This window comes from Porites lutea, chromosome 1 (genome assembly GCF_958299795.1).
Source record: "Porites lutea chromosome 1, jaPorLute2.1, whole genome shotgun sequence".
Taxonomy (NCBI): Eukaryota; Metazoa; Cnidaria; class Anthozoa; order Scleractinia; family Poritidae; genus Porites; species Porites lutea.
Window position 1 is genome coordinate 53,870,858 of NC_133201.1, and position 24,158 is coordinate 53,895,015.

Consider the following 24,158-nt stretch of genomic DNA (forward strand, 5'->3'; position numbering starts at 1 on the left):
TCAAAACCTGCTTGGATTAGCTTATGGACGAGGCGCCTGTCTCTGACTTTGTCAAAAGCTTTTGACATATCAAGGTAGATGGTGTCAACCTGGCTGCCACTATCTAAAACTGAACCAATGTGGTCAAAAGCCTCAAGCAGGTTGGTGACGCACGATCCTCCAGTACAAAAACCATGTTGCTTAGGTGAAATTACATGGTACAGGTGGTCCTTGATGCTATTCAACACACAACGCTCAAAGACCTTGGACACTATTGGGAATAGAGAGATGGGGCGGTAATTTTCCACGTGGTATTTCGCACTCTTTTTGTGGACAGGCACAACGTTAGCTAGTTTTCAGTCCCTCGGGAGAGACCCAAGTTGTAGTGATTTGTTGAAGATCTTACATAAGGAGGGAGCAATTACTGGGGCAGTCTCTTTGAACAATTTAGCAGGGATTTCGTCCGGCCCTGTGGCTTTACCGACTTCTAGTGCTTTGAGTGCAGCTAGAACCGTGGACTCATTGAAAAGACCGAACGTATGCACGCTTTCTTCTCCACTGCGCTGTCGATAGTGGATACAGAGGCAAAAAACTGTTAAACAGGTCAGCCATTCCCGTAGGTGTATCAGCACTTACTCTTGAAGGGTTTTGTGACTGGTCAGCGGAAAAGTATGGGAGGGTTAACATGGAGACATGGCCTAGAATGGGATGTGATTTAGAGTTAAGCTTCAAATTGACCATAAGCGCTTGGGATTGAATCTAAAGCCAGTGTCAATGGAGTCGTAAAAGTGATCACGGCTTTCGCGAAGCAGTTTCTTGACTTGCGCCCGCAGAGACTTAAACTTATCCCTCAGGCCGGCGTTCGGATGCAACTTTTAAGTTCGCCAAAAACTTTTAAGTTTTTGGCGAACTGAGTTCTTTTTCTTTATTAGGTTTAAAATGTTACTATCTATCCAAGGAACCGGGTTACGGCCTTTCAGTCTCTTCGATGGCACGAAGTCCTTGACAGCAGCTAGGAATAAGTCCTTCCAGCACCACCAGTCATCATCTATATTGTTATGGCCCACAATAGAAGAGAGACTGATTGCCGAGAGAGCTTCACGCAAACCTTCCAAATTGCCATTTGCGTAGTCGTAGACAAATTTGCGCGCGTGTGAGGACACATTAACAAAAGAATTGTAATCAAACAGGACTACACAATGATCCGTAAAAACACCGGCTTTATCAGGTGACAACACCTCGGTCACTTTGGTGTGTTCTGGGGCACTTGTTATCACTAGATCTAGATCTAGGTGTGTTGTTAATTTGCGTCAAGAAGTGGTCATGTAACGCCTCGATAAATGGAAGTTCGTTAGCACCTGAAGCGCTATCCACGGAGTTCCAGGAGATGTTCGACAAGTTAATGTCACCACAAATTACCATATTTTGAAACTGATCGCAAACTTGATCTAGAAAGATGTTAAATAAATATACCCAACTAGGGTCTGAATCCGGAGGCCTGTAACAAGAACAGAATAATAATGTAATCTTCTGATCAAATTTAGTAGAAAATAACTGTGACTGTTGTGACCTTTGTAGATCCTAATTTTATGATTTTAAGATTTTTAAAATTTTAATATGTATTATTATGAATTACTCTGTACTTTAGATTAGTGTGCCCAATCAGAATTATGATAATTAGTATTATCATAGCTTATTACTATTATTATTATTATTATTATAATTATTATTATGTAATTTTAGATAAGTATCCCCAATTAGCCATATACATTTGACACTTAAATAAAGTTCTCATGTCTTATTTTAGAAAATAACTCAGATAGTACGCGCGCTCTGATTGGCTAAGAGGAGTGTTTGCATGAGAGTATGTAAACATGGTTGTGGCGTCAAGATGTTTTGCTTTTCGCGCGCTGATCACGCAAGCAGGAATTTGAAAAAAGTTTTCAAGTTCAAAACTCGACAAGTTTACTTTATTTACCGATTCTTTCGTCGGCTGAAACTTGGAAAATGGCTACAAAGAAAGTGTGTTAATTGTTTTTCGCTTAAGCTGACATTTTAAGCGAGAAAAGTCCGTATTTTGAAAAGCATCTTTTTACAAAACAAGAGCTGATTACGCGTGCAAGACTTCGTGGACAAGACTTTGCGACCGGTAAGAATTTCTCTTTTAATCAGTGCTATAGAAAGAGTTTTGCGTTTTTTCTCGGGAAATTTATTTTATAAAAGCAATAGAAGACTTTTTTCCTGCGTTTGCATAGCCTGAGATAAACACTCGAGGCGTTGGGAGAATTCTCGACAGCTATGCAAACCCTCGACTTCGTCTCTGGTTTGCATAACTGTCTCGAATTCTTCCAGCCCCTCTCGTGTTTATATCAGGCTATGCAAACACGGAAAACGTTTTCTATTGCTTAAATATTGTTATAAGACATATCAAATATCTCAAAATGGCAGTTTGTTCTGTTAAAATGATTAATCGCAAATATTGCTTGTTCAATTGTGAATTTAAAAATAAACACAATGACGGGAAATGAAGCTTTTAGTGATTAGGAAACAGTGCTAAACGTTTTACGTTTCTCTTCCATGACAGTTCGTTTCATTCACGAGAGCTTATAACTCGACTCCGACAGTGCTTGTCTCAGCCAATCACAGCACGACAGTATCTGGGAATTCAGCACCGATTCACAACGGAATTACAACTTGGATCGAGGTAAAATTTTCCGTAATTGGGGGGGATTGTGGGGATGTATCAAGGCAAACAAACCTGAAACCAAAACTCGACGAAAGATATAACTGAACAGAGACACAAGCTTGCTTGAATCGATGTATAGGTCGATAATAGGTGTGGCGAAAAAATGTACCGAGTGAAGTTGAGATTGCTTATTGGCTTCCTTTTGACGTTAATTATCGAATACGGCTATGATGTCGGTACAAAGTAGTATCTTTAAATTACAATAATTTTAAATTATCAGCAGGGGCCGCGGTCTCGAACTTCAGATCTGTTGTGCAGGTTTAAACGTATTTAGAGCTGTTTCCTTGGACATGAAACTTTGCTCCAATCATTTGGCTGCTTTCTTCATCAATAGGGATATTTAGCTCCGTCCTTCTGGGCCTCATAGCTCATTTGTGCCACTGCCGCGCCCCTTATTAGGGTGAAAAGGATATCTTGGATGAAATTTCAGTCGTTTATGACTACTATTTTACCTGTACTAACCTACGTTGAGTGCTTTTTTTTTTTCCAGAACATGAATACCTCTGGATTCAGAGCCTGTGTCAAGGAATTATACGCGAATAGATATGACCCCTTGTCCGTCAGTTATGCCGTGCTCACAGGTCTGTAATATTACTGAGTTCATTTATAAAGTAGTTTTTAGCAAATAAAAAAAGAAACGTTATTTGTTACCGGATTCATCTGGAAATACTTTGGAAATGCCCTAAACTAATAACACAATGATGGTTTTGCAAGTCATGGCGGAGTCAAGAGAGTGTACCTGTTGACATAAAAAGATTCTTGAAGTTCTTTCAAGTTGTAATTTTCCTACCCCTCGAAGAATTTCACCGTTTAATTAAAAGTTTTCTTAAAGGATAAATAACGAGGATAAAAGACCTTGCTAGAAATTAAAAGCAAAATAGTACAGTCTGTACATAAAAGTTCGATATATTTTATCTCTATGCGAGTGGTGTATCCCTGTCGCTAGTCTTCTGTCCGAAATATCTTACTAGTACCTTGAAACCATTAAGCTTTGGAAAACGTTTTCTCATCACGCTCCTAACAGTACTGCGAGTGAGATTCTGCTAAGGATTTATCAACCCGGCAGTTTATTTGAATGTATATATTTTTGACGCTTACATTTATCTGTATTTCGCAGACATCTGTGAACCTGGCTGGAACTATTTCAACGGCTTTTGCTATTTCACAAGCAAGACTTGTCAAAATTGGACCACAGCACTGGGTAAATGCCGACAAAAAAACTCGGTTCTTGTTGACGTCCAAAACAATGAAGAAAATGTGTTTTTACAGCATCTTCACAATGGAGCAAAATCCTGGCTGGGATTGAATGACATTTTCACAGAGGGTTCCTTTACTTGGGCAGATCGTGGTACTGGGAACTTTACAGCTTGGGCCAAAAACCAACCAAACAATTTTCGGGATGAAGACTGTGTGCATACACTTGGTGTTGAATACAAATACGAATGGAATGACGTGAAATGCAGTTACTGTCATCAGTATACTTGTAAGAAAGGTAAGATGTGATGTATAATTTTAGGAATGCACAAGATAGAAGGACTGAGTTCAAGTTGGATGAATAAATGGCAGCATCATGAAGCGTCCGATATTATTAGAAATCTATATTTCATACCACCAATGTACGTGAAATGGAAAGAATGTACTTATAAGGATTTCCCTTTGAAAGTGGTAGAAGGTATAGGGGAAAGGGATTTGCAAATTCACAAAGGAAAAGCCCTTTACGAGGTGAAAAAAAAAGACAAAACTGTCATTTTAATGACAATTTTGAAGAATTTTGAAGAATCATGAAGTTGTCGCTTTTAAGCTACGTCCCCCTGACAAAACGCATTATGGAGTGTTTATCGTAATATATAGTCCTTTTTCATTTTTAATAGATCTGAATGAATGCAGTAGGGACAAGTATTACTGCCATCAGGACGCCAGCTGCACAAATTATCGTGGCTCATTTACTTGCACTTGTGATCAAGGTTACTTTGGAGACGGCTTTGAGTGCGCAAGTATGATCAGATACAAAATTGCAGCACTGCATGTTTATGATGAAAAGCAACTTAATCTATAGTGATCTATTCTCTCTGGGGTCATCTGCAAACAATGCCCGTAATCTCAATAAGATATGGGAGACTCAGCCGCAGGCGGTTGGGGCGTGGAGCTCCTGGAAAAGAGCTATTTCATCAATGCGGGGAAATGGGTGGGGCGCGTAAAGAAGTGTGTAAAACACCGAAACGACTGAGCAACCTATTAATTGGGAAGAGAAACTAGCAGTATACAAGAAACCCACCATGCACAAATACGTATAGGATTACCACGGGCTATACGTTGTCGAAACGTCAGTCACTGTCGTACACTCAGGACTACGTTTACCCTGACAATCACACATGCTCCACCTACTTATGAATTGACTCCTGAGTTCAAGCTTTCACAGTTTACACTTTGTTTCAAAGCAATCAAGCAACATGTTGCTCATTTTTATCCTATGACCGACACCTCAAGTAATTAATCGTTTAACACTTCGAAGAACTATACGTGGCAGAGAACTTTGTTAGCTTGGACTTATGTTTTCAATGGCCATCATTCAGAGCTTCCACCGCTTAGGTGCAATGTGCAAATTTCTGAGTGCCTTTTTATGATTTCCCAAACTCCTATTCTAAACGACACGCTATGGAAAAGAGTAGGTGCGCGAGCGACATGCTATATCCTCCTCCTCTCTACGAGACTAAATTTTTCTCGTTAATTCGAGGTCCTGACTTTTTTTTCCATATTCGGCCTTATTATTATTGCCCTTAGTTTTAGACTCTTGTTGTAGGGGAAGACATTCGAGAGTTAATAATATTTCCTTGCAAGGTCAGAATCCGATTGGCACTGAAAAAGAGTTTTCACATTCCCGGGACCACACGGTCAGTTTCACTATTAACCGCTGCCAGATTAGCTGAATTGGATAGGAGAAAAAGCCGCCTTTGAAAAGACATCTGCAAAAGGTTACATTTTTTAGTCTTCTCGACCTAAGGACGATAAACCGCGCGTAGGCCCCGTCTCACAACCGTTGCACATATAAATTTTGTGGAACGTTAGAGAACCCACACACTGTTCGTAAAGAGTAGGGGACGCATTTCCCGGTGTTGTGGTCTATCTCTTATGGTGGGCGGGACTGTTGTGGGCCCGCGCAAGAGCCATAATAGGCGCCACGCGCTGTTGCCGTGACCCTGCCAAGAATTGGCGAGCCTAGGTAAATAAATTACTGACAACTTTGTTTCTAACTTTTGTAGGTGGTTTGAAACGCTCTGCTATTGTGGGGAATGATGCTAACTACTTGCAATATTTAAGAACCTGGCTCAAACAAGTTGTTCAGAGCAAATTTTCACGATGGAAGCGTTGTTGGCGGGCGTCCGTGGACGGCTGGGCTGCCAGTACTTTTCACAGCGGATGTGACAACAAAGGACCAACTGTAACAATCATAAGAGTCAGCGGGAAATACATATTTGGAGGCTACACCAGCCTCTCATGGGGTAAGTTGTTTGGTTTTTCTAAAACTTGGCATCATTAGCATGTAAAATTGACCAAGGAAGTATTTGAAATAGAAAATGCTACCACGAAGAGGAGGGTAACGAGACTATCACTTAAAAAGTGTATTCACGCTGTTTCAAATTAAACTTTATCGCCCTTATTCCATTTCGTTCAATTCGCCAAATAGGGGTGATTTATTCTGGGATTAAATTCGAAAATTCTCTACCCAATATTAGAAAAAGAAAAAAAGAATCGTTCATGCACCCCGAATATGAGGACGTTTCCTGTCGTATTCGTGCAGCGACGCCAAAGAAATGTAAAAACAAACAAACAAAACGTGCACTCTCTTTCTCCTCTTTTAAACCTTAACCTAAGGTTTTTTAGCTGTTCTCGATGCCTTCGCTGACATATGAAGTCCTTGATCTATTAATCGACGACGGACCATCAGAAATGTCAATTGGGGGAAGGGAGAGAATTTCTGAGCTCAGCGATTTTTTTTCGCAGACTTGCCTATTTTTAATCCAATTTTCTGATTATTTTATCCATCAAAACTTAATGCACGATTTGTTTTCCTCCTGATGTTCTCCTTTCTAAGTATTAATATCAAGAAAAATTGTATTCTGGTTTACGTCGTTGATAGAAAAATTCAGTGAAGTAAGGAATTGTAAGGAGCTGTTTATAGCAAATAGCTCTTCTTATAAGACTCGTATTCGACAGTGCTGATTTTATTTCTTTAAATTTGCTTTCCTGCACGCATTCCTCAGGTTTGGTGAGAAAGAAAAAAAAATGTGGAATGCAAATGCTGTTTTTTTTTTCTCATGGGACTGTGTAAAACACTTAATTGCCCTGCCCAGAAGGCGAAATCCCGAGGAGGCATCCTAGTAGTTCGCGCATCATATAGGACAGTACTTACAGTTGAAATATGCAGTCAGTTTTACCAAAAAAAAAAAAAAAGAAAGAAAGAAAGAAAAGAAAACAAAAGAAAAGAAAAAAGAAAAACAACAGGGGCCGATTGGAATCGTTTGCTAATGATTACGTTTTAATGTAGAACAATGCTGAACACCCAAAGGTAAGAAATGGTTGGGATGATGCAAAACAAAAAATGCCCGAAGGGACGACTTGGGTTGATTGTACAGTCATATCACCACGATACTTTTTGCCTTACACTAAGCGTTGGGCGTACGTTATAAGGTCAGGTGAATAACTGTGTATAAGCACTTGGACGGTTTGCCAGACATAAGTTAATCATTCACAAATCTTTGATTAGAAACGATTTGTGACACACAAATCACTTTGGGGAAATGAAAGACTCAGTCAACAAACAAGCACGTTTCCCTAAGCGAACGAGTGAATCAAGCTAGCTTATTAGCAGAAGGATGGATGATCACAGAAATTCGCCGACAATTAAATTCTGTGCTGACGTATTTTCTTTTCAGAGTTGTTCCTCTCTAAAGTGCTTTTAAGGCAAAGGATTCCGCACTATTGTCTCAAGTGCTGTTGTAGTTTAAAAAATTAACAGAAATGACTAGTCGGAACTTACGCTTCCTGTTTTTATCTCACCTATTTTATGACGCACACTCAATTTTATTTTAGCGCATCAGTCTGTCTAGTGGCTCCCCAAGCACTTTCACGATTTTTTAACTATTCTATGTTTGAAATGCTGTAGTCAATTACTTATAGGTGATTATTAATATAAATTCGTTTTAAATCTACTTATACATTTTGCATCGTTTTTAGAATCTTATCGTATCTTTTTAGAGTTTTTGTTGTTAGTAGTTGTATGTTGTAAGTAGTTTTATCCTTATTTTTCAATTTAGTTCTATATCGTAATCATTTTTATACGGCCCCTCATGCGTTGAGCTTTAAGTCTTATCGTGTTTTAATGAAAGAAAGAGATGATGATGATCATGGTGATGATGATGATCATGGAGTATGTTTGAAAACCTTCAGTACTGTGTATAATATTTCAAAAAGCTACACAAAGACCGAGCATACCATCGACATTAACAACATACAGAGCGGGGGCCGCTGTTGTGTCAGCTATAACAAGTGTATATTCCTTTTTTCACTTAAGTTTTCCTTGCACAATTGTTTCATGTACTTTGTCGCCAAAAAGCAAAACCGTACATGAGCGTTTTGAAGAGCTGGACCACGACCAAGACGGCAGGGAGTAATTCGGAAGTGAATCTGGACGTACAGTGCCTGTGGAACCTCGGCATAACGAAGGACCAAGAGACCGGCAGAATTTGTTCCCTATATAACGAAGTTTCGTATTATCGAGGTTCTTTTCCATATATTTTATTATTTCTGGAGTAACGAAAATCGTTTGTTATACCGAGGACTTTAATTTGTTATATAGAGGTTCATTAAATCAAGGTTGTTAGTAAACGATATCCGAACAATTCAAACCTTTTTGTCGTAGGTGACGACAAGTGATAGTCTGTGTACAGACGTTCCCCCTTCTCAGAAAAATCAGGAGAAGAGACGTCTCCCTAGGAGGGGGGGGGGGGGGGTCTGTACACAGGCTAGACAAGTGACTATTACTCTGCCATTTATTATCGCTATTTGTAATATTGTTGTGTTTAGCTTTTCAAATATGCACCAGTTTCCTTGTTCCCAAATTAAATGCTTAGTAAGAGTAGTTCAAAACCTATTAAAAACAAACTTTTACGAGGCTGGTATCTTTACTAAAGGAATTAAACTATTACAAGTAGTACATATTTTCTTGTCACTTTAAGAACTGTACAAATTGGGATTTTTGAAGCCTGGGCGTTGATCTTGCTTTTCATTTCTTTTTTTCCGAACAGGTTCTGGCTGTCAGTATGGATACGATTCATCGGCATTTCTTTTCTCGCTGGTTAACAAACCAGGATGGGCACCTGTGAAACTGCCTGCTTATAGATATTACGGTAATGCCATATACGATTGCTCGTCTTATGGACCTACTTTTGGTGGAGGCCATGACATTTATATTGTCGACCACGCGTCATCCAGTAGCAGTTCCTACACTTATCTTGGCTATACTTACACCCCACCAAGCGGGTACAGCTATCAAGACCTCTTTACCTACACATTCCTGCAAGGACAAAGTAATACGTATCATTTTACACCAGATGAAGTAGAAACGTTTTACGAAACAACCTAGCTGTGGCATCGTATTCAGTTTCAAGCTTTACAATCAATGAATAACTAAATAAAATATAAAATCGAAGAATTGTTTTTCTCCCAGCATATAAGCAATTTATTTCCGCAAATCCTAGTTAAAGAAATAAAGTTTTGTCGGATATAATGAAGTACCAGGAAGTTCAGGTCTAATATAAAACTTGCATAACCTACAGAAGAAACGAAATAATTAGAAAGCGCGCAACATATCGGCAGACGTAATTGTTAAAGTTCAGAGTTTAGCAGAATGTGTTTGCTTTAAATTTTACGTTCATGCATATCCAAATTAATCATTCTTCATAATACTTTAGTACATTAACTAAATAAAAAGGATTTTAAGCCTTCAGTGCTGTTATCATAAAAAAAGAAAAGTTGTTTAAGTTTTGAACGAGCCGACTATTATTCCTAGGAGATTAATCTCCATAAAGTTATTAAAATATGATGCATTGTAACAGTGTGGAAAGTTAAAAATCGAGTTTGGAAGTTTAAAGTTTTGTTGTTGTTTTATTAAGTGGGTCAAGGTTACTTAAGGTTATATTCCACTAAATCAAAGCTACATTAGACAGGTTTTGGGGCGGTATCTTCGTCTTTTTAATGAGTTTTTTTAACTTAATTGTCCTGTATTTTGAAGGCCTATCCTTAGGCAAAACAAACTTCGTTTTAAGGATTCTTATACAAAAAACCGGACAGGAGTGTGGGATCCCTAGTGTATGATAAATCATAGACTTTGAAACAAACGTGGCTCCCTAGTCCGCGATAAAAACCTTCCACGGGACAAGTACCCTTTTCGGCCGCCATTTTTTTTTGCCTTCTTCATTCAGCTTCATAGTCCGCTCATTTAAACTTCGCATGAGCAGAACCAATTTTTCAGGCTCAAGACCATGTAAATCGACCTCAAAGGGGTCATTTCTTGCCATGAATTGTTTCTCTTAGAATTTAATGTGTAGTGACAAAGAATAATTATTTTGGCAGGTAAAAGTGATTTTAGGTTTTGCAGTGAGGTAGTTGCGGAAGTGATAATTTGGTTGTGAAGGTATAATGTAGTTACAGTACGAAATAAAGTGGTAGTTATGAAAAGTACATACTTGTACTTATTTTGTCCTTATGTTGTCAGGCTCTCTGTTTAGGATTGTTTTTAGGATTGATTATTTTTGATCATATTTGTTTAGAGAGAACATGGATAAGGCCAAAAGCTCATTTAATACAGAGAAAGGGGTATTGAAGATTTTGAGAAGGGGTGGGGCGAATTTGAAGATAAATGCTGTGTTGTGACACACCGCGCGGCAGACATTCACGTCGCTTGGCTTGTCTACGCTCGCACGTATTGCGTGCCTATTGCAACTTTGAATCAAAACAAGCGAACTCGATTACTCTATTTGGGCGACGCCCAAATAAAAAGGAAAGCCTTAATACTGCACGCAAATGAGAATAAAGTGCACGCATTAGCGAGGTTGGCTTTCTACGAGAATCTCTTGGTTGGGCAAGAATCAAGTGTTTGTTGTCTCCATTAACGAGTGTTCATAGGCGTTTTCCATTTACCAAAAACTTTCGGAAACTTCCATGGAAAGGTCCATCGAGTGAAGAATGTGTTCCATTTGACACAAGTTCCATTCGTTTATGCGTTCGTCACCCAAATTCAAGATGGTAGCGCAGATATCGCCGTGCTTGAATAGCCTGGAACTACCGGTGATTCCTTGTGAAAACTAGTAAATGGAACATGCTTTTCCACCGGAAATTTTCCAACGGGAAAACAGGACTACCTTTTTTAAATTCCCATTATTCCCGGGAACTTTCCAGAGGAACGCCCGGAAAAAGTGTGTTCCATTAACACTCCAACTGGAATTTTCGGAATTTCTTAGTAAATGGAAAGCGCTCCATATTACATTTAAAGGAAGAGTATCCCGATTCTGCGCATGCTCAGAATTTTGATCTTTGTTCATCCTGTCGCGAAATCAAACGATGCGAGGAGAGTAAGAGAACCTTGAAAAATCCGTTTGCATCGCGCTTCGCCGAGTTCGATACTACACTAAAACTTCTCAGAATTACAGATCAATGATATATTGTTTCGATTTGGGCGAAATCGGGATTTTTTGGCGTTACTTTCATTGCCGTTAGCTGGAGGACCAAGAGAAGGGAAGCGCTTTAATGCCAGTTGATAACTTATTTCTCTCGCTTGCTTTCATAAAAGCTCAGATAATCGTGAAAGGAATACGCAGAAATGGAACAGCAACAATAAAGACTATGTAAGAAAGAAACCATTGAGACATGGATGTGGCTGACAGATGTTACGGAACAAGCTTCGTGAAGCACAGTGTTTTGCAACGACGCGTAGGAAAACTTTAAAATAAACCTCCCTACAGCCGTTAAAATCAAACAGACAGGCACTACATGTTATGAGAAACGTGTGCAATGAAATCGTAATATTATGTTTGACTGACATTTGCGATACTTCGTCGCGTTGAGATTGAATTTTTATTTTTATCTTTCGAATTTTTGGGGCTAGAACGCCAGCTTGGATTTGCCACAAATTGACCTCTGACACGAATTTCACAGCAGAAAAGCTGTTTTAAAAGCTTTTCGGGTCGCGAGGCGGCCGAGCTAGCGACAATATCGCGATAAGTCTTCGTACCCCCAGCCAAATTTTAAATACGGAGAAGGACTACTTCGAAAGTCTAAAATATTACTTGAGGATGTAACCAACAAATATCCGTCGGCGGTGCGGTCTGGAAGGAAATCTTGTCGCGTCAATATGACAGTTCAATTGTCTTTTTAAGAAAGACCAGATGATGCTCGCGCATGCGCATAATCGGGACACTTTCCCTTTAAGGGATAGGGCTTCTGGAGGTTTGCGTACGTCCCTAATCTGAATTTCAAAACCTGTTGTTTCACGTATTGCAGGGGCACCCAACGACAATTTTCGGAAAACATCTGTTCGGGAGACGATTTGAGATCTAGAATTTTTGGAACATTTGTTGAAAACTTTGTTTCTTGCCTGCCTCTCCTAGGATTTTCGAACATCTAAAAGATGGTATAATTGCCCATTTTTAACGGATTTTTATCCTAAAAAGATCACCTACAATTTTCGGGACTCTTTTTTCTAGCTAAAATTTTCGAAAAGGTAAGTTTTGATCCCTATAATTTTCGCATCACTAGACTTTCAGCTAGGAAATCCGAACAGATGAAAAATTTTTAGAGGTAAAAATATGCCTATATGTACCTTTTAAGGTGACTCGACCCATTTTTTTTTTGGAGGGGGGGGTACCATCCTACTTTGAAGCTCTCTGGTATCCCCACCTTTACTTTTATCGTAAGTCTTACACACAGAATGGATAACATATAGATCAATCTACAATATAACATATCAGCCTCCTCCTCAGGCGCTTTGTTTTTCGCATGGCAGAGGCGAGCGCGAAAGGAGTGACTGGTTATGAACCGCAAGGGACCATGGGAAGGGTACAGACGGCAGGCGAAGCGCCTGCCAGATCTTGTGTCGTTTTCTTGGCAAAAAAAGTCGTTTTCTTGGCACGGCCTAATTTTTGGTCTTTTTAAGTCTTGGAAGCGATCAATTTTAGTAGCATATTGTTGTAAACATTGAAAACTTTGAGTAGACAGGTGAATGGCTCAAAATTTCCAAAACCTGAGGTAGGATAATCGACAGGCTGCAAAGGAGTCGCATTCTTACGAATCGAAGACCTCTAACAAAATATTTGATGACTTGACAGTATCGGGTAAGTCTTATATTTTAGTATTGAACTTGTCGTTTATTGCAGAAACCGGATAAGTAAAGTACAGCGCGGGCGACCATGTTTCTATTTTTCGCTCTTTTAGGCCAATTCCACCGAACAACGAGCAAGTAACCTTGTGAACTGAAAGAACTGCAAGGCCTAGCTAGATTGTGCAAGGTCGGGAGTTGATTATCAAGACCACATTATGTCCTTACACAAAGATTTAAGTCTGCGACGTTACTAACTATGAAACCAGGGACAGATGGATATATTTAAGTTGATGCTTTTGACAAAATAAATAAAAATGCATAACTTGTTGAAGCTTACAATTACCTGACTCTCGGTAAAGATCCCTAGATTCTCGAGAGATAAGTAATGAACTTTATTTTCGGATCAGGGAAGGGGTTGAAGAGAAGGAAGGTGCCAGCATTGATCAATCCATCATTTTGGACTACCTCTGTCAATCTTGATGAGGGAGATGAAAATCTCCAGCTATAGAGGCAGTCTTTTCTAGCTTAATGTTTTTAGTATTTTGTAATATTGTACAATAATTAATGCCATAATATTTTAATCGATTTTATCTTTTGTAGGAGATTTTGTTATTGCTATCGTTAGTTTTAACTTTATTTTATTTTATTTATGGGTGTGACGATTCATATTCCTTGCGATTCGATTTCGATTATTGCCTTTTGATTTCGATGATTTTGATTCGATTGTGTAAATGTTTCTTAATTCTTATAACATAACGTGTAATGTAAACAGCATGCAACCCTAAACCCTCAATATAAGAACAGTAACAGGGACAGGAGGAATCACAGTCGCTTGGTTCGTCGCCATGTTTGAGAAGCTGACAAAGAGTGTGTCGCACATGGTTAATTGCCTTATTTGGAAATTCTCAAGGGGAGGTTGAAGGACAGCATTTTTACCAGACAACACAAAATGGCGCAAGAACTACTATCGTCTTTGCTCATCAATCAAAAACGCACTTTAAAGAGTTCTGGATTCTTATTTTAGAATATAATAACTCACTGTGGGCACCCTGGAAAAGGTGTGCGAAAGTCGAACCAAACTCGAAACATGGAAGCAAAGAATCCTGAATTGAACTGAACAGTCATAATCACGATTAATCGAGAATTTGATTAATTGTTACACTACTAATTTTATTTAGCTAGATGTCTGGCATGATGGCACCCCTATTGCAAGACTAAAAATGTTTGAATGAAGGTTGAATAAAGTATATAGTTCAGTTAAAACACAATGATTCAATGACCACACTACCACATTTCATTCAAACTTCAGGTCTAAAGTCTCAAATGTAACTTTATTGGGACACACAAATGTCAAAGAAGGGGAACGGGCTTAGCCCTTTTTTAACAGAAGTCAGTTCAATGACAACATGCCCATTCAATAATCTCAGTTGCCCATGTACAGGGGAAGGAGCAACTGTACACACACTTTTGTCACAGTATTAGTTAAAAAAAACACACATCAACACAATTTCCATTGTCCAAAATGAAGGAATTATAGCCAGAGCAAAGTATTCTATTACCTTGGGCAAGACAGCTAGATCGAGTTTAAGTTTGATTAGGGGTGCAGGTTTTCTCTTTTGCTGACCATAGTTCAATGACCTGAGCACATCTCAGTTCAATAATCTTGGCAGAAGTTCATAAAGCATACATTAATTCAATGTCCAGTGACACTAATTTAAGGAATAGGAGCAACATTTTCTATTTCTCTGGGTGAGGTGGAAGCAATGGAAAGGGGTGAGGGTTTTGCATGGCTCAGCTTCTGGCCCATACTTAAAACAGCTGGCATTTTTCACTGCTTGACACTGTTAATGGACCTGACATCAGCCTACTAATAGTGTAGTGTAGTGTTTTTTACTGCATACTCTTCCAGTTTGTCCAGGGGCCTGTTTTTCCTGTTCTTTCCCTTCGATGCTTGTATCTTGATTGTCATTTTGTAGTTAAAATTTCTAGGAAGGGGGTTGGGGTTAGTAGTTCTGCAGAGCCATCTATACTTATCTTAATGTCTTTTGCATGGTCCATTGATAATATTATTATTATATGATCTTCCATTCCTCTCAAACTCCAAAGCAGGTCAAAAACTACCCCTTCAGAAGACTTGTGACGGGAATTTTATGCTACCACAGGTTTGCCAAGAAAGGAAACATGTGTAAGCAATCACAGGAACAACAATGTTGAATCTGGGTAGAACGAGCCCAAGAACTTCATAATACTCAGTCTTTCCTACCACCAGTTGGCATTAGGACTATACAATCATTATTCTCTAAACTGGCATTAACAGCACCTTGTTTCATTGCCATGAAATTTGAAATATTCAAACACAATTATTTTTTTAAAAAAGTGTCTAGGGCAATGTCTCCTGTCTGGCAAAATCCCTTCCTCTTCCCGACTTATCTAGGAAGATCGAAGGGCCTCTGCTCGCAGGGTAGCAAAATGGTAGTTACGATGGTATCTCATCAACCACATCGCCCTCTTCCATCAGGGTAACAAAATTGTCTATCAACTTAAAATCAAGGTTACCAATAATTTAAAACACAAATGATGTGTTATAAAAGAGCATGGCAAAACCAAATTGGTCTACTGTGTAATATCACAATAACAAATAAAAAACAATACAGACCAGGCATTTAAATAGAAAGTAAGTAGGATTTATTTACACCGAGCTGTGCATTCAGTGACAAGTCTAGTACCCAGTGAGGTAATCGAACAATAAAAAAATGCAAGTAAAAAAAAAACCTAGAGCTAGCTTTGTGGCTGTTTTTCCTGTAAGTACATAAGCTTACATTGTCGAACAAAATAATGATACACAATGCGAAATCCTGAGACAAAAGTTTAACAGATTTATTACCTATTTAATAACATAACTTAGGAAGTCTTGAGACTAGTCAGACTGGTTTGTTGCCTTTTCGAGTACTCAAGATTCAGCGTGCAGCAAATAGCATTAAAGCTTTACAAAATATTTGGCTTCATTTGGCTGTTGCAACAATTCTCAGCTCGCCATCATGTTTTCACTTCGACTGAAGAGATCCTTTCATCACTAGGGTCCTTAACAGAAACGATTACTAACTTACTAACTTTCCTGACCGGCTGTTATCTTGGCGTGCGGCAGTTTCATTAAAATTAAAGGCAGTACTGTCCCGTTCGCGGCTAGTAGTTTTTCGATTTAAAGTTCGGTAGTAAACATTATGATGCTTGAGTCCAATATGTGGGGTAAAAACAGCTTCCTCTTCATACACACGACGTGGATTGGCAATGATTTGCTTAAAATTCGCAAAATGAATAGGGCTGAACTTATTTTAAAAATTACATATTCGTCCGCCATTACTCTTCCCGCCATCTTGAAAGCAAGATCTGCCAGACGTCTCGCCCTTTGTCTCCTTCCCGCCTTCCTTTGAGCGCACGTTATAAAGAGAGACGTCTGGGTACGAGGCAGATAACATATAACATAATTAAACCAACTCTTGACGGGAATCCCTTCTATTTTCTCATACTAAATTACCATATCTCGGTGAGCATTCGGAAGTCAGCCAAGCGCGGTCATTGCACGCGTGCTGAACAAGAATGCTGTATAATGACAGACTAGAAACAATAGACAACTCCCAAAGCACAAACTCAGCCAAAACGCTAAAAATCTTCAATGTTTTACTCAAGTTTGGGCTTATAGAAGATAATGTCACAGTTTTTCAATGACCACGTATTTCAGAGTCCGGGTAGTTAGTTGATCAATTGTGGCCCTGAAAAAATTTGAAGGAAAAAAAAACTACGAATTTTTAAGAAAATGCTTTTTTCGTGAGAAGGACTCTTCAACACTGAGCGAAAACTATAATTTAGCGAAAACTATAATTTCTATATGTTTGCTTTGCTCGAAATCGCGCGCATTTACAAGGCCCTAAAGCGTTTTTCTAACTGGCAAGGTCCCATATGTTATAACGATGCCCAAAATAAAGGGATGAATCTCGTAGTTTATTTGATATAATCGTGTAAAGTTTACTTATCATTTTCGCATAAATTATGACCTAAATTTGGAAACCGCTGAATTTCTCGAATTGGGCCTTTGCGATTTTGGTGCAACTCTGTCACGGCAGCACAAGGAACTAATGCACATTATGTGTAGCCGAGAGATTTTCACGAAAAAATGCCGGTAACAGCAGATTTTCGACTCAGACCTCAAAGGGGCGTGACATTATAACCGCGTGACATTTACTCCGATCGCCAAAAATTTTATGTTATATTGTAGATTGATCTATATGTTATCCATTCTATGTGTTAGACTTACGATAAAAATAAAGGTGGGGATACCAAAGAGCTTCAAAGTAGGATGGTATCCCCCCAAAAAACTGGGTCGAGTCACCTTAAATGCTAAAATACGTTCAACAATGCTATGTTTAAGTGGTTTTGAACTATATTCTTGTTGGGTGCCCTTGGTATTGAGGAGGAAGCAGTATCGCTGTCAATATTTTACTACTGATTTTTCGCTTTTCTATGTCGCTGTCGTAGTTTCAACCCATCTTTGTGTCGCCTGTCACCATTTCTGCTCCATTGTTGCTGTTCAAAGGCCATGTCGCTTGTCGGAATTTACCCTAACGGGGCTCCTGCCCTAACAGGACCTTCCCCAGGGACAAAGAAAACTGACGGTATCATAAAAACGTCAAACCACTTCATTGTGTCAATCAAGTTACATGTAGACCTAGATGTTGGAAACGTTGAGTACATGGTATCATTCTTCGTAATTTTGGCGGCCGCATCATGAACAGTTTTATAGCTCATGTTCGGCCGTTATCTGTAGAAAACGAGGCGCTTTTGAAATGAAATTTTACTTGTCTTTAAAAACGTGCGGGAAAGATCATGGGGATAGTTTTAGCTGAGCGATGTAGAAAGAAGGATTTCATTAGTATGTGATGAGGCGCCCTAGTTAGCGGTTTGGTAAACATTTTCGTCTCCTTAAACAACTAAGCGAATAATTTTGAATCTCTCGATGGATTTTTTTAAAAATTTCAGATTCTCGAGATTAACCGTCGTTTTGTATTACCCTTAAGTTTCAAGATTATTGATATCTTGTAAGGCAGTAAAATACGAAGGGCTGCGGCGACCTCAACGGTTTGACGCGTTTAAGGCATAGCCTCCTTTTCTCCCGCTCGATCAAATCAAATCAAATCAACTTTATTGGTACATCCAATTAAAATGGGTTTTCACATACCAATTACAATAAAATCTAATATGAACAATAGAAATTCAATATAAACATTTGAAAGTGAAAAAACATTACCATACTATTTAAAAAATATAAAATATGCATAATTACACCTATTGAGTGTCAATGGCTTAAAAACTCGTCAAGGGCACGTCCTTTAATCGCATTCTTAAAAACATTAAATGACTCTATGTTTGCTAAACTTTCTGGAAGGTCATTCCAGAGCTGAACAGCCCTATATGAGAAAGATCGCTGACCTGTTGCGGATCTAAAAGATGGTACATGAAGTTTATCTTTATTCCTAGTATTTCTAGTATGCATCTGCCTTCTTGTCGAAAACTTATTACACAAGGATGGTGGGGCTAATCCCTTTATACATTTGAAAGCCATTAAAATGTCTCTAACCTCCAGTTGCTTAGCAACCGGCAACCAGTGGAGTTCCTTTAACATCGGCGTGATGTGCTCATACTTTCTTGTGCCAGTCACAATCCGTGCCGCAAAATTCTGAACTTTTTGAAGCCTAGCAATGTTCTTTTTTGTTGTACTAGACCACATGGAGGAACAATAGAAAATCTTGCTGAACACTAATGAATTTATGATGGTTATGAGCGTAGACCTATCAAACAAATGTTTCACACGATTGGTTTGGCACAGGCTACCTGTACACTTAGATACAACATCGGTCACATGTTCGTCAAAACTAAGGCGCGAGTCCACGATGACCCCCAAATCTTTTGCAGAACGAGACGGTAGAATCTCCTTACCGAGTAGCGTAACTCCAAAACCCTCCGGCACACGAGCTAACATCTGCGGGGTTCCAAGAAGCAATAACTTAGTCTTATCTGGATTTATCAGCAAGCTGTGTGTGCAACACCAGGTGGCAATCCGTTGCAAATCTTCGGATAAATGTTCCACAGCCATAGCTGTCTCCTGGACAGGAAACGAGAGATAGAGCTGGGAATCATCCACGTAACTCTTTAGTGAGCACAGGTTAGGGACAGCTGGAAGATCGTTGATGTATATATTAAAAAGGGCGACCCTTGAGGTACACCATAAGCTACCTGGCGAGGATCTGACACCTCACAACCAATCCTCACCCGCTGATTCCTGTCCGTCAGATAGCTCCTAAACCATTCCATGGCCTGTATAGACACACCCAGTTCTCGAAGTTTACGTAATAGGATCCCATGCTCGATACTGTCAAAGGCCTTTGACAAGTCCAACAGAACCAACGCTGTGACTTGTTTTCGATCCATTGCTTCGAGAATCATATCGGACATGAAAATATGGAGTGTTTCTGTCGAGTGCTTCTTCTTGTTTCCATTTTGATGTTCAGTTAAACAGTTCTGACGTGTTGTGTACTCCGTTAACTGATTAAGAGCTGCTCGTTCGCAGATCTTAGACAGAGCGGGTAGCAGTGATACTGGCCGGTTGTTATTAGCAACCTCATGATCTCCTTCCTTTAATATCGGTATCACCACGGACTCTTTCCAAGCAGATGGAAAAACTGATGTTAAAAGCGATCTATTTATAAGCTCTGTCAGAACTGGAAGTATAACTGGTAGGGCATCCTTGATCACACTCATGTGTAACTTATCCATTCCTGGTGCCCTGTTCAAAGGAAAAGACAAGATGATCTGGTGTACCTCAAAGGTAGTGACTGCGCGGAATCGGAATTCATCTAGTTGGAATAAGTTCTTGGATGATCAAGAGGACAAAAGGTGTCTTTGATCACCGGGTGGAGTACTCATGTTACCAGAGATGATTTTCTTGTTACCATGTAAACTCTTTTCTAAGTTTAGGTGGCCTTTCTTCTGTCTCTGGTACAGTCGACTCTCTCTTAACGGAATTTTCTATAAGAAGGGTATCTCGGTAAAAGGACATCTACAGTTGGTCCTTTCCTTTCTCTGATCCCTTTATTTGACTGTTTATAAGACGGACATTAGTCTTAGACAAACACTCAGTGGGCGCCCCAACGGTGTAGTTAACTGGTGTTTGATGCTTCTACTAGCCTTTATTGTTGTTGTTGTTTTTGTACTGGTGAAGCAGTTTTGAACCTTGTTAGAGGAAGATTCTATACGTGAATGATAATACGTTATTTAATGAGCAACTGGGAGAATGTACATTTTGTATGCATTTTCAAATCTGACCACTGCAGACTTATCGTCTCGACTAGCAGCTTATACATCACATTAGGTAAGTAACCCTAAATGTCTAAATAGGTATAAATCACTTATCAGATAAGGAGGAAAGATTTAAATTTTATAATCTTAGCCTTCTGTGTGCCTCGGCGTTATATTTTTATAAGGAAGTAAGTGTATTGAGATACTGATCAACCACCCTAGGAAAACTGAAAAAAGAAGCCCGAACAGACAAATTCAGCTCACCTAAATAACTTAAGCCGGCCATCTCTTCACTCTCGTTTTACATTCTAACTGGATGGGACTTCATATTTATTTTTCCATTAGTGTTAGACACTTAGGAGACCTGAAAACAGCATAAGAGAGCTTTAGCAGTGTTGCCATCAGTCAACTATTTTCTCTGGTCACGCATAAAACTTGCATACAATATATGACCAAGAAAAAAGGATCAAAAAGAGCTTTTAAAAGTAAAAAATAACTGTTTGAGTTAGTTTTCTTTCTTTTTAGGTCTTCTCTGCTAATTCGTGGGAGCGTGATTCCTTCAGTCTAAAGACTGCGTTATCGTGAACTAAGCGGTATTAAGGACGGTACCTCGGTCAAAAAAGCTGCACAATGAAAATATTTTGTCAAACCTGGCCTAACCGGGAATAACAAAAAATTTTACCATTTGATAGGTAACTTTTCTATGCATACCAGGCATATCGTTTTTAGTGAAGGAATCTCAGGCTTTTAGAAGGCAAGCAGTATTGAAAGCCATAATTTACTATTTATCCAAAAACTGGTTTAAGATGTCAGCAAGTGGAAATAAAAACTAGCTGTCAAGTGGTTAATAAAATGATTGACTTCTGAGTTTTTACTTTTTTACTACATGTGTAGCTAGATTCTCCGAATATCGTGTACATGTTGGATTGAAAAGTCTGAAACTGGATTTCCAGTGTATGCAAGGTCTTAGCAGTGAGAAGTTTAAACGCCTATATATGTAAATTTAAAGCTCGACAGCGTGCAGTTTATTCATTTGACATGCCGAAGTTGGAATGCAGGGTTTCACTAAGGGGGGTAGCCTGCGTAGCAGGCGTTAAAAAGGGAAGGGGAAGCAGGAATTCTGGCGCACGAGGATGTTGAAAACGGGAACCTTTTCCTCTCTTTTCCCTTTTTCTCCCTCCTCGCGCGCCCCTCGCGCTCTCAAGCGCCCAATTCCCGCGTTCTTCTTCCCCTTCAGTAAAGCTGCCACGCAGGCTACTTTTAGGGAATTAATCCTAGCTAATTAGGCCCTTCTACTGTTAAGTGGTTTCTTAAAGGTTGCGGTTGTGTACGTGGCTTGCACCTCGCACAGACTGCAAATGTAACGAAATATCCTTTTAAGAACAACAGAAAATCTTAAGATTTAAAAGGGAGTTAAAAACGTTCTTCTTCTACTTAATGAATGCTTTACATGTTCTTCTGAAAAGTGGATCTGAAAATCAGGTGCGCTATTCTTCAAGTCCACCATCAGCTTACCCCTTACTGACTGTTTCGAACTGGCCCAGAAAGAAATGTTTCCTTAAAGTTCCATTTAAGGGATTGCATGTGACTAGGGGAAGCTTTTTGAACTTAATCCATTCTTGTCGCGCCAAAATGGTACGGGTCATCGCCAAAAACCCTTAACATCAACTTGGGTTTTTGAGAGAAGGTCCAGTTTACTTAAAGGAACCATTATCAACTATTTAATAAAAGTTAAATCATGAAACAAGTGCAAATGCAATAATTTCATTGAATGACCAAGAAAAAGCTGATGGTTGATAGAGTAGAGCGCCTCCTTATTTTTCTTTCAAGAAAACATAGTGTGTAGTAATAAGACTTTCTTAGACCCAGTACGTGCTATACTGCACGAGTTAAATGCTTATACTCATCTACGCTTTGCCAAGAGAGTTATATCTCAGGTTTGGCCAGCTGCCAGCCCCTTTACAGGGTACATTGAGTTTAGGAAGCAGACTTAAGATTATTCTTGCTCTTACAAATACCAATACAAACTGGTTAATTTTAGGAAGAGCTATGAAACGGGGGAGTCTTTAGAAAGAGTTGGGCTAAAAAACAACACCATGACTAAAGTATTTTCACAGACTTAAGCTCCTGAGAGAGCGCCTTTGTCTGTTAGGCTGAATACTAAGAGAATTCGCATTGTGTATGAAATTGACCCAAATAATTGCAAAGAATATAGGCGTGCATATCATTGCGTTTTTATGACGCAATCAGTTTGTTTTTACTTGTTAAGCCGGATTTGGCATACTTAGCTGATTTGTTAAACGCGAGCCCAGGAAACGCAGTTGAACCACCGCTATAAAACAAATCCTTCAGTATCGACAGCCGTTACATCTAGATTCAGCAGCCAGATGGAACTCAGAAAATTTGAACCTTTTGTCTTTCTCCTACACCTAGGGGTTCTCTCTACAAGTGTTAAAGATATATATACCACAGTGTTTGTTCTTAGGTATTCTAAAATCTTTAAATTTTTATCTTGTAAAACCTAATTCATTTCGTTCAAAGTCTTTTAACTCATATTTATTTTCTGGGGAAAATGTTCTATTCCAGGCTTCATCTAACACAAGGTCTAACTGTAAGATCATTTGAATTTTTCGGGGATGTCTTTTGTTTACAAGTGTGGGGAACATATTACGCCCTTCCCCGTTTCCCCGTCTTTATGTAACTAAATTTGTGCTCGAGCTCACGTCTAGCTAAGGCACACACTAATCACTTTAACTGACGTTTCTGCGGATCTCCTCGTGAAGAAAACTGTGGAGGAGATCATAAATCCGAGCCACTAGAAATTTACAAATGAATGATTTAAAACTTTAAGGTAACTGGCTCCTGGCTTCAAGGACTGAACCTTGCAGCATTCTGTCTCAAAAGGAAGTCTCATATCAATGTATTTCATTATCTTATTGTTTATGTTTGCAGATCCCCTACAAAATGATTACATTACAAAGGCCTTGCTCGATTAACTTGTTTGTCGCATCTAGGTTAAAATCTTTTAAAAATATTACACTCTGTTGTGATAGTACCACTTGAGAGAAAACGAAACAAAATGGCTAAAAAGGAGACACTGAGGCAATTATTAGTCTCCCTTGCGTAAGCAGCGAGACCTCATAATTTTCAACGCGTTTTTCGCCCCCCAGGGGGGAGTCCCTTATATAGGCTATATGGGTATGTGCGGCGGGTATGTTTTTTTTCCCAGCAGTTTGGTCTGGAATAGGGTATCAATTTCGACCATTTTGGTCCGAAATAGGGTATGGTTTGTGCACTCTAGTCTTGAATTGGGTATGTTTTTTAGAAGAATTAGTTACTTCTTCATCACTTGGCGATAAGACAATTTCCCTTTTAATGTTTACCCTAACTACCGTGTACGTGCCGTAACAGCTTGTCGCGCGCTCCGGTCACGCGCCGGGCTCCAGGGCTTCAGGAAATAGGGTATCCAATTTTTGATCAGGTCTGAAATAGGGTAGGGAAAATCACAGATTTTAGTCTGAAATAGGGTAAGGGTTTAAGGAAGCGTGCGGCACATCCCCACCCAATTTTTCTGGAAGTATCTCCCCGGGCATTTTTGTCGTTTTTGGGTCAGAAATGGGGGGTCATTGTGCCAGGCGTTCCTTGCGGACACTGTGGAAACTAGGACTAAGAATCGTTGCGTGATGGAAGCCACGCATGTTTTGCGAA

The 24,158-nt window shown here is 39.3% G+C and overlaps 2 protein-coding genes across 2 annotated transcripts in view; both read left to right on the forward strand.

Moving 5' to 3' along the window:
• The window catches only part of LOC140921648 (uncharacterized), a 216,262-nt gene that overhangs the window by 111,962 nt on the left and 80,142 nt on the right, over positions 1-24,158 (forward strand). The gene's annotated exons all lie outside the window — the stretch shown is intronic.
• LOC140921601 (uncharacterized) overlaps positions 1-24,158 on the forward strand; it is a 117,940-nt gene that overhangs the window by 13,649 nt on the left and 80,133 nt on the right. Inside the window, exons 12-16 of the mRNA XM_073371607.1 lie at positions 2,564-2,683; positions 3,216-3,306; positions 3,843-4,217; positions 4,597-4,719; positions 5,986-6,225. Of these exons, the coding sequence (XP_073227708.1) occupies positions 2,564-2,683; positions 3,216-3,306; positions 3,843-4,217; positions 4,597-4,719; positions 5,986-6,225 (949 nt within the window). The remainder of the gene's footprint in view (positions 1-2,563; positions 2,684-3,215; positions 3,307-3,842; positions 4,218-4,596; positions 4,720-5,985; positions 6,226-24,158) is intronic.